The sequence below is a fragment of the Bubalus bubalis genome, chromosome 6 (genome assembly GCF_019923935.1).
Source record: "Bubalus bubalis isolate 160015118507 breed Murrah chromosome 6, NDDB_SH_1, whole genome shotgun sequence".
NCBI lineage: Eukaryota > Metazoa > Chordata > Mammalia > Artiodactyla > Bovidae > Bubalus > Bubalus bubalis.
In genome coordinates this window covers 51056267-51070228 of record NC_059162.1, presented here as the reverse complement: position 1 = coordinate 51070228, position 13962 = coordinate 51056267, and the positions used below count along the sequence as shown (strand labels likewise).

The window sequence follows — 13962 nt, the reverse complement described above, 5'->3', positions numbered from 1 at the left end:
TAAAAATGGACCAAAGTTCTAAAAGTCATAATGGGAGCGCAGGACAGAGCAGTTAACTAGATTTCAATCAGATCTACTTACCCCACAATGTAGCTTCTTTACTTTGCAAACCAAGTTAGAAATTAGCAACCAGTGTGCACGGTGAATCCTGTGAGAAGATCTTTCTGTGATCTTTATTCACTGGGAACCTTGTTTCCCAGGACACTAGAAAGAGGTTCCTAGATGCTGTAGCTGTTCACCCAACAGTTCTGGAAAATTATCTTAAATGGCCTTCGAGTGTACATGTTTCAGTTTTGAATGAGAGTAAACTGACATGAAAAGATACAGTCTTGAAAACCAAGTAAGGATAGCGGAGCACTGAGATTTGGAGAGACCAGAGAAAAGCATGGTCAAAGCCCCCCTTACTCTCCAACCCAGAGAGAGTCCTACCTGTTCTATCTGCTTCTTTGGCCCTCAAGCGGTTTCTCTTCCCTTTCTGCTGGAGAGAGCAGAGCAGCCAGGATGAAGCAGGAGTTTATTTCCTCTGCTTATTCACTTACCACCTCAGCAAATATTGGTCTCCTACTATGCACCAGGCACTGTTCTGGGAGTTGAAGATTCAGCACTGACCAAATATACAAAGCTCCACAGGACATTGTGTTCACTGCTGAATCCCCAACACCTAGAAGAGTGCCAGGCACATACCAATATGGGCGAAATTGATTTGAACAGAAATGGACAATCTGCTGACAGTCACCATGGGCTGTGCACTACCTTGACCAAGTATTAGAAAGAGTACAGGTAGTTGGGATTTAGGCCAGAAGCTTATTCTGGGTTCATTCTTTTCAAGGACTAATGTATGCCAGAAATTCCCACAGGTGGGACAGAGCCAGAAATAACCTAGATCCCAATTTTACTGCCTCTCATCAGTCTTCAGATTTATAACTTGTTTTAGGTGAGGTAGCTAACCAATCTCAGATACTTCTTTCCCTCCAATCTCCAGAGAAGTAGTCAGGTTTGGACTGTGATGACAGAATCATATCTTCATTATTATGGTGAATGAAATCAGTATCTGGAAGGTCAAACGATTTGTCCAAGTCACCTGGTATGCTGGTGACAGGGTCGTGACTAACTCAATCTCTAGACCTAAGGTTCCTAATGTCTTTATTCATCAGGGAGCCTTCTGGCCTGTTTAAAAAAAAAAAAAAAAAAATCCTGAAACTCTCAGAATAAAGAGCCCATAAACATGTAGGGAAGAACCCCTGGAGAAGGCAATGGCAATCCACTCCAGTATTCTTGCCTGGAGAATCCCATGGACGGAGGAGCCTGGTGGGCTACAATCCATGGGGTTGCAAAGATGCAGACACAACTGAGTGACTGAGCACATACATGTAGGATATCAGGGACTTGGCAAGGTAGAAGCTTACTTTTGTAACCCTAGCTTTTCTGTTAAGAAAGAAGGTGCTCAGGCACAGAATGAAAGAAAAAAAAAAAAAAAAAAAAAAACACATGAAAACCAGAGCTATTGGATTTTGCTCTCTTTTGGATGTTGTCTTATCTGCTTTATATTTAACTCCAGTGTCCTTCAGTACCAACTCCCCATACAGACCAAAACAAAGGTCTTTCCCAAATTCCTTGCCTAAATGAAAAGCAATATATAAGAGTCTTAATACTTTATTAACTTAAAACATCACTCTAATAAATATGTATTAACAAACATAATACACTCCAGAAGATCTAAAAACATTTACATCAAAGTAAAAATATCACTTTTTTTCCCTCTGTGGTACACATGGAGGGTTCAAAAGAGTTGAAGACAGAGCCTTCATTCCCACATGCCTGCTAGCTTAGACATCTTAAAAATATCAGCTTAACAATAAAAAACAATTTATACATGAATCTTTGAAGTATCTATTCAGCTATTTTTCGTTTATGTTTGATAAAATCCAAACGACCTGAAGGGAAGTTTCAAGATCCTGTTTTATCTTCTCAGAATTCCTTTGTGGGGAAGAACAGACCCAGCTACTTGGAGATGCAGGTCAGGGACAGAGACTGAGACTTTACTCTCTGGCTCCCTAGTACCTAGCATAGTGCCTGATACCATGGTAACTGGTGGTCAATAGACATTTGCTGAGTGAACGGATGACAGCCTTACCCAAAGGCATTACTATGTGCTTCCATTCTTCTGAAGAAGGCTTCACAAGTCTCCTGGAGGGAGAACCTTGAATCTCTTCTCACCAAGCCCACTTTCCTTCTGCTTCTTTTTGGGCAGGCTCTACAGTGCATTTTTTGTCATGTTCAAAAGTATGAAATTCCCTTCCCAAATCAGTTTCTGAACCAATTTTCAAATGCAAGAAACAATTCCTCCAAGCTTTATAGGCAGCACCCAACAAAAAGGGGTCAACAAAGTCCCCAGAAGGAAAAAAATAACACTCATTCTTCATTCCAGATAAAAACATTAATATGTATCTATCTTGTGAGAGATGATTCCTCCTCTTCCACACAAGTATCTGGGGTTGGACAGGAAGAGAAGGGAAGAAACCCAAGGGGCTTTCTATCTGTGGAACAGGTCTGGGTATGGGGAGGACTATCAGGCCAAAGATTTTAGCCAATTTCTTCTCCACTGGGAGTCTTCAGGTGTAAAGAAGCCTATTTGGCAAGTCCTCTGCCCAGGGAGTCATTCGGTTCCCCCTCCACGCTGGACTTTGAAAAGGTAACTTATCTCCTCTGGCAGTTCCAGGGAGGAAAGGGAAAAGGTATCACCCCAGAGAGATCTGTGGAAGTGGCTGGTGGCAAGTGGGGAGGCTGCCCTCCGTAGTGTTGTATGACTGCACACGCGAATGAGGCGTGGTGCTCACTTGAGCCCATGCTGCGTCTCCCGGTGCCGCCTGAGGTCCACCTTCCTCTGGAAGCCTTTTCCACACAGGTCGCAGCCGAAGGGCTTGAAGCCTGTGTGCTTGCGGCTGTGAGTGATGAGGTTGGAGCTCTGGCTGAATGCCTTGCCACACACCTGGCACTTGTGGGGCTTCTCGCCTACAGGGATGGAAGGGAGAGGGGGAAGCATGAGTCCATGATAAAGCTAGCGGGGACTCACAGTGACCCACAGGATCTTGGCAGCAGCTGGCTACACCACAGCCTAAGGCCTTTGAGCAGTCTGGAGGGTGATGTGTGTGGCAATGCAAGGCCAGGGAAGCCATAGGTGCACCAGGTGGAAGGGAGGCTTTCTGCATGGGGGTTCCCAGCCGGAGGCCTCAAACCGTTTCCTGCTAAACGGAAGCAGAGCACAGGCCACGTGCCCTCCCCAGAACTGCAGCTGAATCCACCCTGGGAGGACACCCCCGACTTCAGAAGTAGAAAGCTCCCCACAGCAGATGTTCAGCACAAGGGCTGTAGGGGGGTGGGGTGCTGTCTTTCAAACCATGTGACTCTGTTCTAATGGAGAGGAAGTTTTCAAATCTGAATTTCCAAGTCGGTGTTGGTCTGTGTGGACCAGTGAGGCTGCCTTCTTTCTTGCCCTTGGAGGACAACAGAATGCATCTGAAGGATGGGTATTTCTTGAAGTCTTATTTTTAAAAAATCCACATCTGGGTCACAAAGTATTTCTTAAGGCAGCTGATCCTTTTCTATCTTGATTTTACTTTTTTTTTTAATGAGGTTAATCACAGGATTCTTTATATACCAACAGCTCCTTCACCATGGATTAATAAATAACAGAAAAGTGTTCCTTTCCCCCCCTAATCCATGTGCAGTTTAACATTTGGAAAAGCAGTATGATGTTTTCAAATAGCCTCAGCATGGCATTATTGTCAGGTTTGGCCTTGGAAAAAATGCAAAATAGATGAAGTTTGTTTTTGAGGAACTCTCTGTTCCTCTTGCTATACCCCTTTCTATCTTTGTGCTTCAGATTTCCTTGATAAGGAACCACTCATCAAAACTTATCCTATCCCTTTAGGGTCAAACAAATCTGAGAAACAAATTCTAGCTATAATGAAAACGTTTGATAAAGGCTTAATGTTTCACTCAATCAAGATCCTAGTTGCATTTTGGTAAACGTCTTGAATACCTTTACTCAACAGGAATGAGTTGCATGGAAATTTCAGGCAAGAGAACACAATTAAAGTAGGATATTTTTTCTGGGTTTTCTGACGGAGGCATCTACATTCACTTCAGTTCAGTTCAGTCGCTCAGTTATGTCCGACTCTCTGCAACCCCATGAATCACAGCACGCCAGGCATATTTAAAAACATCAATGGTGATTGTTTGGAACACACTGCAAATTAAGTCAGTATTCATATTCTGAAATAAAATTCTGGCTCTCATGTAAATATCTTGTTGATTATTAAAGAGAGTGCTCCTGGCATTAAAACTGCCACCTACACAAAACCAAAACTTTAGAATCCAGGACTGGAAGCCAGAGCATTCCACAGCCTGATGATTTACTTCCAGTCTGAACTTTGGTAAATCATTCCATCTCTCTGAGTTTCATGATGGTAAGAGCAGCTCCTTCTACTTTATGGGACAGGAGTAAGAATCAAATGAAGAGAGAGACTTGAAAGCATTTGGTATGTTATGAAGCATTATAATAAGTAAAGAATCATCATTATTATGACAAACTTGCTTATATTTTAAAAAGGGCAATAAGTGAATAGAGGAGTTCTATATTCACCAATCCTTTTGACTTTGAAAATAGAATACAATAAACAGTGGTAGAGAGCATAGACACTTGAGAGCAGACAGACCTGAATTTAAGTCGGATCTACCACTTGCTACCAATATGACTCTGAGAAAGTACCTAACACTTCTGTGCCTCACTTTATGTTTATTCTTCTCTAAAATGGGGATAAGGAATAGTCTTCACCTCCCTGAGTTGTTGTGAGCATAAAATGAGATACTGCATTTTAAAAGTGCTTAGCCGAAAAAGCCTAGTAATATTTACCATTTTTTCCCTTGCTCAATCAGAAAAAGCTGTCAGACTCCTAAACATGCAGCCAAGAGGTCGCACATAAGACCCTTCCCCCTGAAAAGGCTGGGTGGAAGCCCTAGAGAAAATCTTGATCTCTAGGTAAACATTTAGAGCAATGCTCTGAAAGGACCCAGAGCTTCATATTTCACCTGGAGCAGAAAGAAGTCGGAGCAGCTGCTAACGTAGAGGAAAATATTCTTTGCAAGGATAGAAAACTTGCAGCTGACCTGCTGAATGGTTCTTCAGATATAACCCCAAATCAAAGACTCTGTGGAGAACCATGTATGTAAATGAATCTGAGAGAATCTGCCTCCTCAGTTTTCTCTGCATGGATTAACTCCTTCTGGGAGGTCCCACCCACCACCATTCTCTGCAAGAATATCACAGAGGAGGTGAATTACCTTGGCCTCAGGGAGAAACACTTGGACCTCCCCCACCTTCCCCCCATTTCCCACCCCTCACCAGGTGTTTCCTACCAGCCAAAGGCCTTCACTCACCAGTGTGGATGAAGGTGTGTTTCTTCATGTCTGACTTCTGATGGAACCTCTTGCCGCAGTACTGACAGGGGTAGGGCCGGGTGTCTGAGTGGATGAGCAGATGTGTGGACAGCGTAGACGACCTTTTGAAGCTTTTGCCACAGATCTTACAGTCAAAGCTCCGTTCCTGCAGAGAGAAAGATGTGGCATTCCTATTGCAATCGTCTAGGCTGCCATTCTCCTCACCACCAACTGACCCTGAAATCCCCCAAACCAGGACTGTCCCCTCCTTCGGACTCTGCATCCACATAGGGTGCTCCATTATCCTCTCTCCTCCCAGTTTATTTCCAGCCTCCACCCTTCCCGCTCTTATCCTCTACCCCTTTAACATTTTTTCGACCCAAACACTTTTCAGCCACAACCTTCCACACCCCTTGGCAAAACTGTATCCCCACCCTGCTTTTTTGACACCCATTTACAAACACTTCTCCACCCTCCTCAACGGGAGGCTTAGACCTCAATCTTGAACTGCTCCTCCCCCATCCCATCCCCACCCAGTGTGGGTGTTGAAGGAGGCAGAATACTTTTGAACAAATGAGTTTGTAAATAAGCATTCTGCTGCCATCGTTACTTGTGTTCTTATTTGGTTATCTACCCTCTCAGCTAAAGCATAATCTCTGTGAAGGTATCCTGTCAGGAAGCTGGTGTGTTATTGGATTCTCAAGGACCTAGTACCTGAAGTTGAGCAACAAATATTTACAAATGAATACATGAAAGAATAGCGGGACAAACACTGGATGCTCTAAATGAGCTGAGATTCTCCTTTTCAACCCGGAGAGGTCAAGGCAGGTTAAGTATCAGCCATTTGGTGAAAAGAAAGAGCCCAAGAAACAGAGCTAACAAATCTGACATATCACCTGCAGGAGTGCATACAAGACTTCCTCAGACCCAAAGTAATGATCAAGATCACTTTCCTGAGTCTCACAAACAATGTGACACCGAACTCCAGGGCTGCCTCGAGGCCGGCAACCCCCGACCTCTCTCTCCACGCCTACGTCTGAGCCAGGGGACGTGGCAGAGGGGACTGGGGGCAGTCGGGGTAAGTCCAAGGCGAAAGCTGCCAGGCGGAGAGCATCCGGTGTCGCACAGGAGATCCCCGAACGCGAAAACCTGAGCAGGGCGGCGCGCGGCCGTTCGCCCCGCGCTTACCTGCGAGTGCACGGCTTTGTGCTGCTCCAGGCTCACCGCGTGCCCGAAGGTCTTGCCGCAAATCTCGCACGCAAAGGGTCTTGTGCCGCTGTGGGACCTGCGCACGTGCACCTCGAGCCCGTGCGGTGTGGAGAACACCTGAGGCGGGTGGGGCCGGGGAGAGGGCCGCTGAGAGGGGCCGAGGGGCGCGGACGCCGGCTGGGCGCGGGCCGGGGGGCGCGGGCGCGGGGCCGGTCAAGCCAGGCGCGCGGAAGCCTCACCTTGCTGCACTTGATGCACTTGTAGGAGCCGCCGCCCAGCAGCAGGCGGGTGCACAGCAGCTCCGACTCCACCTTGACGCCTGTGCCTTTGTCGCCGTGCAGCCCGTGGCCGCGCTCCGGGTACAGTCCGCCGGTGGCCGGCCGCTCGTACAGTCCTGCCGCCGCGGGCCCGAAGTCGCCGAAGAGCCCCAGGCCCGCGCCGCCGGCAGTTCCGCCTCCTGCGCTGCCTCCCCCGGGCGCCCCGGCCCCCGCGCCGCCCGCAGCTCGCTCCGGGCCGTACAGCGCCGCGGGATGGCCTGGCTCCGGGGCGCGCTCGCAGAAGAGGCCCAGGCCGGCGCCGCGCTCCAGGGCCGCGCACGGCCGGTAGCTCTGCACCAGGTGCCGCAGATCCGAACCCGCCAGGCCGCTCCACGAGTACGGCTTGAAGGGCAGGGGGAAGGGCTGAGCTTCGTCCAGCGACGGACACACCGACTTCTCCGAGGCTGTGGAGGCACAAGAGGGCGTCCGGTCAGGTCAACCGGTTGGTGTGTCTATGGAACTGCCAGGCACCCATCCCTGGAGCACCGGGGCGCCGGGCCTTGCGCTGGGTGCCAGGGACGCCTCCAGGCTCAAACCCTGGCCGGGTCCCTGGGGCCTCCGAGAACCACTGGAGGCGGCAAGGCAGCACACAGAAACTTAAAATGATATCGGGCGAGGACTTTCTGTGCCAGGACAGCCGAAGCGCACGACGTTAAGAGGGTCTTTTTAGACTGGACCGGCACATGTGGCGGCCGCGTAGAGAAGGGCGCGCCATGCTTTACAAACGTTCGAAGCAGAGCCGAGCTGTGCCGGACGAGAAAGCGGCCACTGTTCTGGACGAGCCTGCGGGCAGAGGGCCCAGTGCCGGCGCTTTCCCGGCCCCTACGTGTTCCCACTCAGTCCTTTTTCTTTCCTGGGATCTATAATGAGGGAGGGAGACGAGGACCAATAAAATATGGCCCGACCTATCCGAGACATTTGTGTCTGGGGGAAAAAACAAACAAACAACAACAACGGGAAGGTGTAAGCACTCTTCAACGTTATTAAATATCCAGTGTTGGCAGGTAGCGAAGAGGCAGCGGGAAGTGGGTTTGGGGCTTGATCTGTTTGCCAAAATACTCCCCGTTCCCATTCCTATCGTAGTTTGACAGGGGACAAAAAAGAAAACAAAACACGAATTTCTTGGAGAATAATTTAGAATTGAAGGTTTAGCCACCACCTGCAAGACGAACAACTTTCCGAATTAGCGGCCTTCTGCACCCCCACCCCTGCGAATTTTGCTAAAACCAGCTACCAATATACACTTTCCCCTCAGTGCACACGGATTTACAGATCTGTTTACAGACACTGCAGTTCTGTGAACAGATCCAGCTCAGGCTAGCCACTTCAGTGAGAAGTGGCTTCTCACTTCGAGTTTCCGTCGGAGATTCCGGCGGCGCCCAGTCCTTGCGGGGCGGTGTCCAGCACAGCCAAGAAGGACCCTCCGGTGGCCTGTTCCCAGACGCCCTCGCTTAGCCAGATCCACACACTGAGTGTGGGATGGGGTTGGGGGTATCTTTTAAGACTGGTAAATGGAATCTGGAAATAACCGGTCCTTAGCAGAATCCCGGTCCTGCGCTCTCCATGCCCCTCCGCCGGAACCGGAGACTCGCCCCCACCCAACGCGCAAGTCACTCAGTTTGCGCGAAACTCGATTGCTGGCTGGAAATGAAACCAACAAGCACTGGTTCCCAAAGCCGGGCCAACCCGGCAGAACAAAAAAATAAAATAGGCCCCCAATCTGCGCCTGCGAAGACCTAGCGAGGGACCGAGATTTTTGTCCGGCTTGGGGCCCCATCTCTGCCAGGCCCAACGCCGCGGAAACGAGCTTAATTTTTCAAGACAACGACACTTCTTTTTTCACTGACTGCCCAGGTCTCTGTTTGAGACTCGGGGAGGGGTCTGTATTCTGGAATCCTGGCTCTTTGTAAACAATCATCTCTCATCAGAAAACGAAATGTCAACATTGCTACCCAAAGAAACGACTCATTTATTTTCTTTCGCCCACTGGCTCCGTGCCAATGAATGTTAGGGATGAACAGCCCAGGTCCCGCCGCCTGGGATCCAAGCAGCCGACCCCCGCGAGCAGGCTGACGCTGGCCTAGAGAAGCCAATGCCTCCCCTCGGGAACCAAGAATAAATCCCTCTTCTCGAAAAGATTCTCCGCAATCGATTTGGCACTTCTGTGCCCAAAGCCGCGCGGGTTCATTGCTCAGCGCGGGGTCCCTGCCCCCGCCTCCCTCCCCGGGCCCCAGAACCCCCAACAGGTCCCTACCTGGAGACACAGAAGGCGACGGAGGCCTCCAGAAGTCTTCAAACTCCGAGCTCCGATCGCACACGCTGCCCTCACAGCTGCCAGGGGACGCGGAGGCTCTGTCGGGGGCTTCGGTCAGCTGAGACTCGGGGGACACACGGCCCCTGAGCTCCGCCTTCGCCCCGCCTGTGCTCGAGATGCAGTCTGCGGAGAAGAGGCCGGATAGGGGCTCAGGTTGGGTCTGGTTTGGCCCGATGGTTCTGAAGTGCGTCCCCCCAGATGGTGGCACCTGGGCTCTCTTAGCTCTCCCCAGACCTGGCCTGAACCCTCCTGGATCCAAGGGCGAGAGCAGGGAGGCCTTGGCAATCTAGGCGACGAGCCCGAAAGGAACCCAAACGGTGGGTAACAAGAAAAGGCAGCAAAGGGGGTTCAGAACTCTTCCCCCGGTTCCTAGGAGATGTGGCGGGACGCAGAGTCTACGGCCCCGGGAGCAGTCCCTCCCGGCCCGCGCCCTCCCCGCACCTGTTCCGCCTGGCGCCAGTACATTCTCCAGGCGGAGGGAATAGTCAGGTCCCGGGGAGCGCGGCTGGTGGTAACTGTGAGCTTTTTTGCTCTTAACCAGGAACGAACGCGGCATGGTGGTCGGGCGCGCTCCCCGCTCCTCTCCAAGGGTCGCTGGAGCCGCCGTCAGCCCACCTTCACCCTAGTTCGTCAGCCCCAGCCAGGCGGAGACCTGCGAGAGGAGAACAGGGTGGAAACGCGCGGGTCAGCACGCTCCGGGGCCCCGGGACTGGGCAGCGGAGCAGAGAGAGCGTTCGGGCAGGGAGGAGGGAGGAAGGCCCCCGGGAGGAGGGGCTTGGCCCCGCTGCGCCACGCTCACCAGGTGGCACTCGGACAGGTGGCGCGAGCCCGCCGCTGCTGCCGCCGTAGCTCAACCCGTCTCCGGGCTCCGACTCAGGCCTCTTCCTTCTGCCCTGCCCACGCCCCTCGGCCCCTCCCCTTCCCTAGCAAAACTCATTGTGGTATCAAACTCTTGGAGAGCTGAAGTCCCCAGCGGGCCAGTTACCCCAACTCGACCACACAGCCTATACGGATCTGCTTTCTGTCTGGGGAGAAAGGCGTAGACGCGCCAATCAATTTAGTGGGGCTGGGAGGGCAATGTGTAGACGGTAGCGAACTCGCTTGGGGCAAAGAGCCAAGCCTCCAAGAGCAGGCTCACAGACTGCAGTGAAAAGAGGTCTGGGGAGAGAGGGCTCCGGCTGGCTGAGAGGCGGGGTCGGGGGAACTGCAGCAGAGGGACTAGGGAGAAGCAAAGGCCAGAGAAAGAAGGCAGGAAGGTAGGGAAGCAGGTGGCAGAGGACCAAGCAAGGTCCCGGGGAAAACTCGCTTCCCGGTGATCTTGAACGCCCTGACTCGTGCCCCCACGCAGGGAAAAAGTTGCGACGCGGGTGCGCAGAGAAGAATCCGAGCAAGACATACTGGACCATGGAGACCTAACAACGTCTCGGAAAAGCACTTGCCATTCTGCTCACCAGAAACCTCGCCCTAGGGAAAGTCCAGCCGGATTCGTGCGCTACGGCTGGGAAACGCACGATGTCCGGGAGTCCGAAGAGAACCCACCTTTTAGAGCACGCGGGGAGAGCGCAGGCTGCTCTGGCAGCAGCAGGAGAGCCGGGGTCCGGGCTCGCGGGCCTGGGAGGGAGTTAGTGCCCGCTACTCCGCTCTCATTAACCCCCACAATCAGTTCACCTAATCCTGGGGTCGAAACCTGAGCCCGGCGGGGAGGCGGGGCAGCGCCTACGGTTCTTGCCCCTGGCTCGCTCCGGGGGCGGGGCTAGGAGGGCTAGGAGGTCCGGGGAAAACGAATGTGCCTTTCTCTCTCGGTGAAGGCGATGTGGGCCGGGTTCACGTGCGAGCTGTAGGCTCTTCGGGCATGGCAGCTCTCGGTTGTCTTGGTTAGTTCAGACACAAGGGCGCTGGGGATCCCCGGGCGGGACAAGGGTCATCCTTGGGCTTTGCCCGGTTTATTCTGCCAACCTAGGGGTCTTGCGGCTCCCAGGGCAAGACGCAGGACAGGGTCTAAAGTCAGCCGGTGGGCGCTCCGGAGTCAAGACGGGTTCTCGCTCCACGCCCCCACCATGTCCCCTTCCCCGGAGGAAGAACAGGATAGGCTTGAGAGAAAAAGACCGCTGGGACGTGTAGCTGAGTCCCAAGGGATGTTTCCCGTGTCCTAAACGCCAGAAGGCCCCTGGGGTGAGGGTGCCGCCCGCCCGTGTCCGGGCCAGCCCCTACGATCGGGGATTTAGGAGGCTTCGGGGTGCTCGGCTGCCCTAGGGCGAACGACTATCAGTTCAGTTTTCTCTGAGCCCCGGCATGAGCCGCTCCGTCGGCTGTCTACTTAAGACACCACAAAGCCAAAAATCAATTTCTTAAACAGCTATGAAACTCGGAGGAAAAGGAAAACGAGGGTGAAAATGTCCCGAGGGGCCCTGCTGCGGCTCGGTGCGGAGCGGGACGGCGGTGGGGCGGAGCTGCAGGGGTGAGCTGTCCCCACCGCCGCCGAGTCTGGACTGGCTGGAACAGCGCGGGATCAGGCAGGCACGCAAGCAACCTCCCGACTCGGGCCACAGCCGCGCGCCTCTCTTTCAGCCTGGCAGGCTCCGTCCGTTCCCGGGAGGGTGGAGTGGGTAGAGCGGTAGTAGGACCAAGGGCTGATCGCGTGGGAAGGCGACCTCTCGCAGCAGCTGGCGGCCGAGGGGTGGGGCGGTCCCCTCGGCGCACGCGGGCCGGCCGAGACTCTTCGCAGCCAGGGCCTGGGATGGCGGGAGCTGGAGAGCTCAGCTGCCGCCGTCTCCCCACCAGATGTTTCCTTTCCTGTGGATCCCGCTCCCTCGCAGAACCAAACTGCCTGGCCTGGGTCCTCTGAGCCAGATCCCCAGCGCCTCCGTAGGGGTCGCGCGGGGACCAAGAGGATACAGCTCTTTTGGCTCCCAAGCTGCGGCCGACCTCGTGTGGGAACCCGGTAGCGCCCTCCGGTCTTCCCCGCAGCGGCAGCGCCGTGCCAGTTCCCGCGTCCGCCCCCGCCAGGGAGAGAGGCGCAGCGGACCTACCTGAGGGGTCAGGGCGCGGGCACAGCGCTCCGAGAGTTTTCAAACTGAGTTGCTTTCGGGAGAGACCGCGCTGTCTCTCTTTCTCTCTTTTTTTAAATCTCCTTCCGAGCTCAGCCCCCAAAACCACAAGCTTCACTTCCTGAGCGTTAAGGAGTAGCTCGCTTAGCCCTGTCAGACCTGCCCGTCCCCCCACCCCCCCCTCTCCTCCAAGCCCCAGTCGGGCGGCAGGGCGCGCTCCTCCTTTGCGCAAGGGTGTATAGGACGTGGACTAGGGGCCCGGCCTTCCTAGCGCCCTCCCCCGCGGCTCTCTCCGTGTTTTTTTTTTCCCTCTGTGGGAAGGCAGGAGATGGGGAGACCCAGAGGGCCCAAACACCCGGGCACTAGAAATGACTCGAAAGAAAAAGAACTATTCTTGGCTCCTGGGAGACTTCCGCAGCGAGAAGAAGTCACAGATTCAGGACACAGATTGACTGGAGCGCCGGGGCTGGTAGCGTCCAGCTCCGAGGAGGCTTCCCCGCCCATCTGGGCCGGGACACTCCCCCCCCCACCCCACGCCCCCAACCACCACACACACACACCCAGCCCCGCCGCCTGCTTGGGCTACGCCGCCCCCGAGTCGGGGCCGTGAATCACCCGCCCGCGGTGCCGCCGGCCTGGAGCCCGGCAAGTGGCCGCGGCGTCCGCAGAGCGAAACCTGCCCCGCAGACCCGAAATAGCTTGTTGTGGAAACACTTCGGGATAAATACGCCCAACAAGGCTGAAAATACCTTGACACCCAATCCCAGAGGTTTGCTCATTTCCCTTCGGATTTAGGTAATGGTTAAATTTGGAAGAGGTGGGCGAGCGCCGAGCCCCCGGCCTAAAGGGTGCAGGCGGCGCGTCCCGCGGGCGCCCGACTGGGCTGGCAGGCGCGCCCTCCCCACGCCGCGCTCCTCTGAGCTGGGCCGGGTCCGCTCTGCCGGCGGCTAATTTCCGGTGGTCGGAGCTGCAAAATTAAAGGCCGCGCGGGAGGGAGCGCGCGGGGGCAGCGACGGCGGCTGCTCGGCTGACCCCGCCCTGCCGGGACAAGCCAGGGAGAGCCGTACCCCAGGCGCGGGCTCCGTCACCGCCTAAGGTCAACCCAGGCACCTGGACTGGAGGGGAGCAGTAAGGCGCCATAAAAGCACCACCCTGCTGATTATTGAAAAGTCAGTCTTCGCTGCGATTGTGTGTTCCACGAGGCAGGCAGTGGATCTACAGCATTACATCCTGGCGGGAATGTCTGCGGACTGACTAAGCGAAAGAATAGTATTAATTAACTAATTAATTGTAGAAGACGAAAGAATTAAAACCTCACCCATAAATAAACAAATACAAAAACCTCCAGTGCTAGACTGTATGTGATGATCCAAAGAGTGTGGCCTGTGGTGTGTACTTAAAGCATAAACCTTTCTTAAGGGGGATTGATAGCCGTTATAATTACCTTGATTTCCTAAATAAATTAATTTTGATCACTACTTTCTGCACAACAAATCTCCAGGGAAGAGAGTGGTGTTCCTCAGTTACTGCACAATAACTTACTATTTTTTAGATTAATCCAAAGTTGTCATGGAAAAAAGTCCTTAGAGAATTTTTTTAAGTGATTTCTAATTTGCATTGTAAATCTAAAGGTTTG

At 53.3% G+C, this 13962-nt stretch overlaps 1 protein-coding gene across 5 annotated transcripts; it reads right to left on the bottom strand.

Moving 5' to 3' along the window:
• Positions 1-1637: 1637 nt before the first annotated feature.
• Positions 1638-12438, bottom strand: GFI1 (growth factor independent 1 transcriptional repressor). 5 transcript variants are annotated; one of them, XR_006551808.1, is made up of 8 exons: positions 12309-12438; positions 9721-9931; positions 9220-9402; positions 6888-7369; positions 6628-6765; positions 5440-5605; positions 5092-5210; positions 2920-3012 (listed from the first exon to the last, which is right to left on the bottom strand). XR_006551808.1 is itself a non-coding variant. In XM_025288266.2 (7 exons), the coding sequence occupies exons 2-7, from the start codon at positions 9833-9835 to the stop codon at positions 2834-2836; spliced, it is 1263 nt and encodes a 420-aa protein (XP_025144051.1). In that variant the 5' UTR covers positions 9836-9931; positions 12309-12436; the 3' UTR covers positions 1638-2833. The 5 variants fall into 5 exon arrangements, 4 of the variants coding, with proteins under 4 accessions (XP_025144051.1, XP_025144052.1, XP_025144053.1 ...); XM_025288266.2 differs by lacking the exon at positions 5092-5210 and having other exon boundaries at positions 1638-3012; positions 12309-12436; XM_025288267.3 differs by lacking the exons at positions 5092-5210; positions 12309-12438 and adding an exon at positions 10819-10948 and having other exon boundaries at positions 1638-3012.
• Between the last annotated feature and the right edge of the window lie 1524 nt (positions 12439-13962).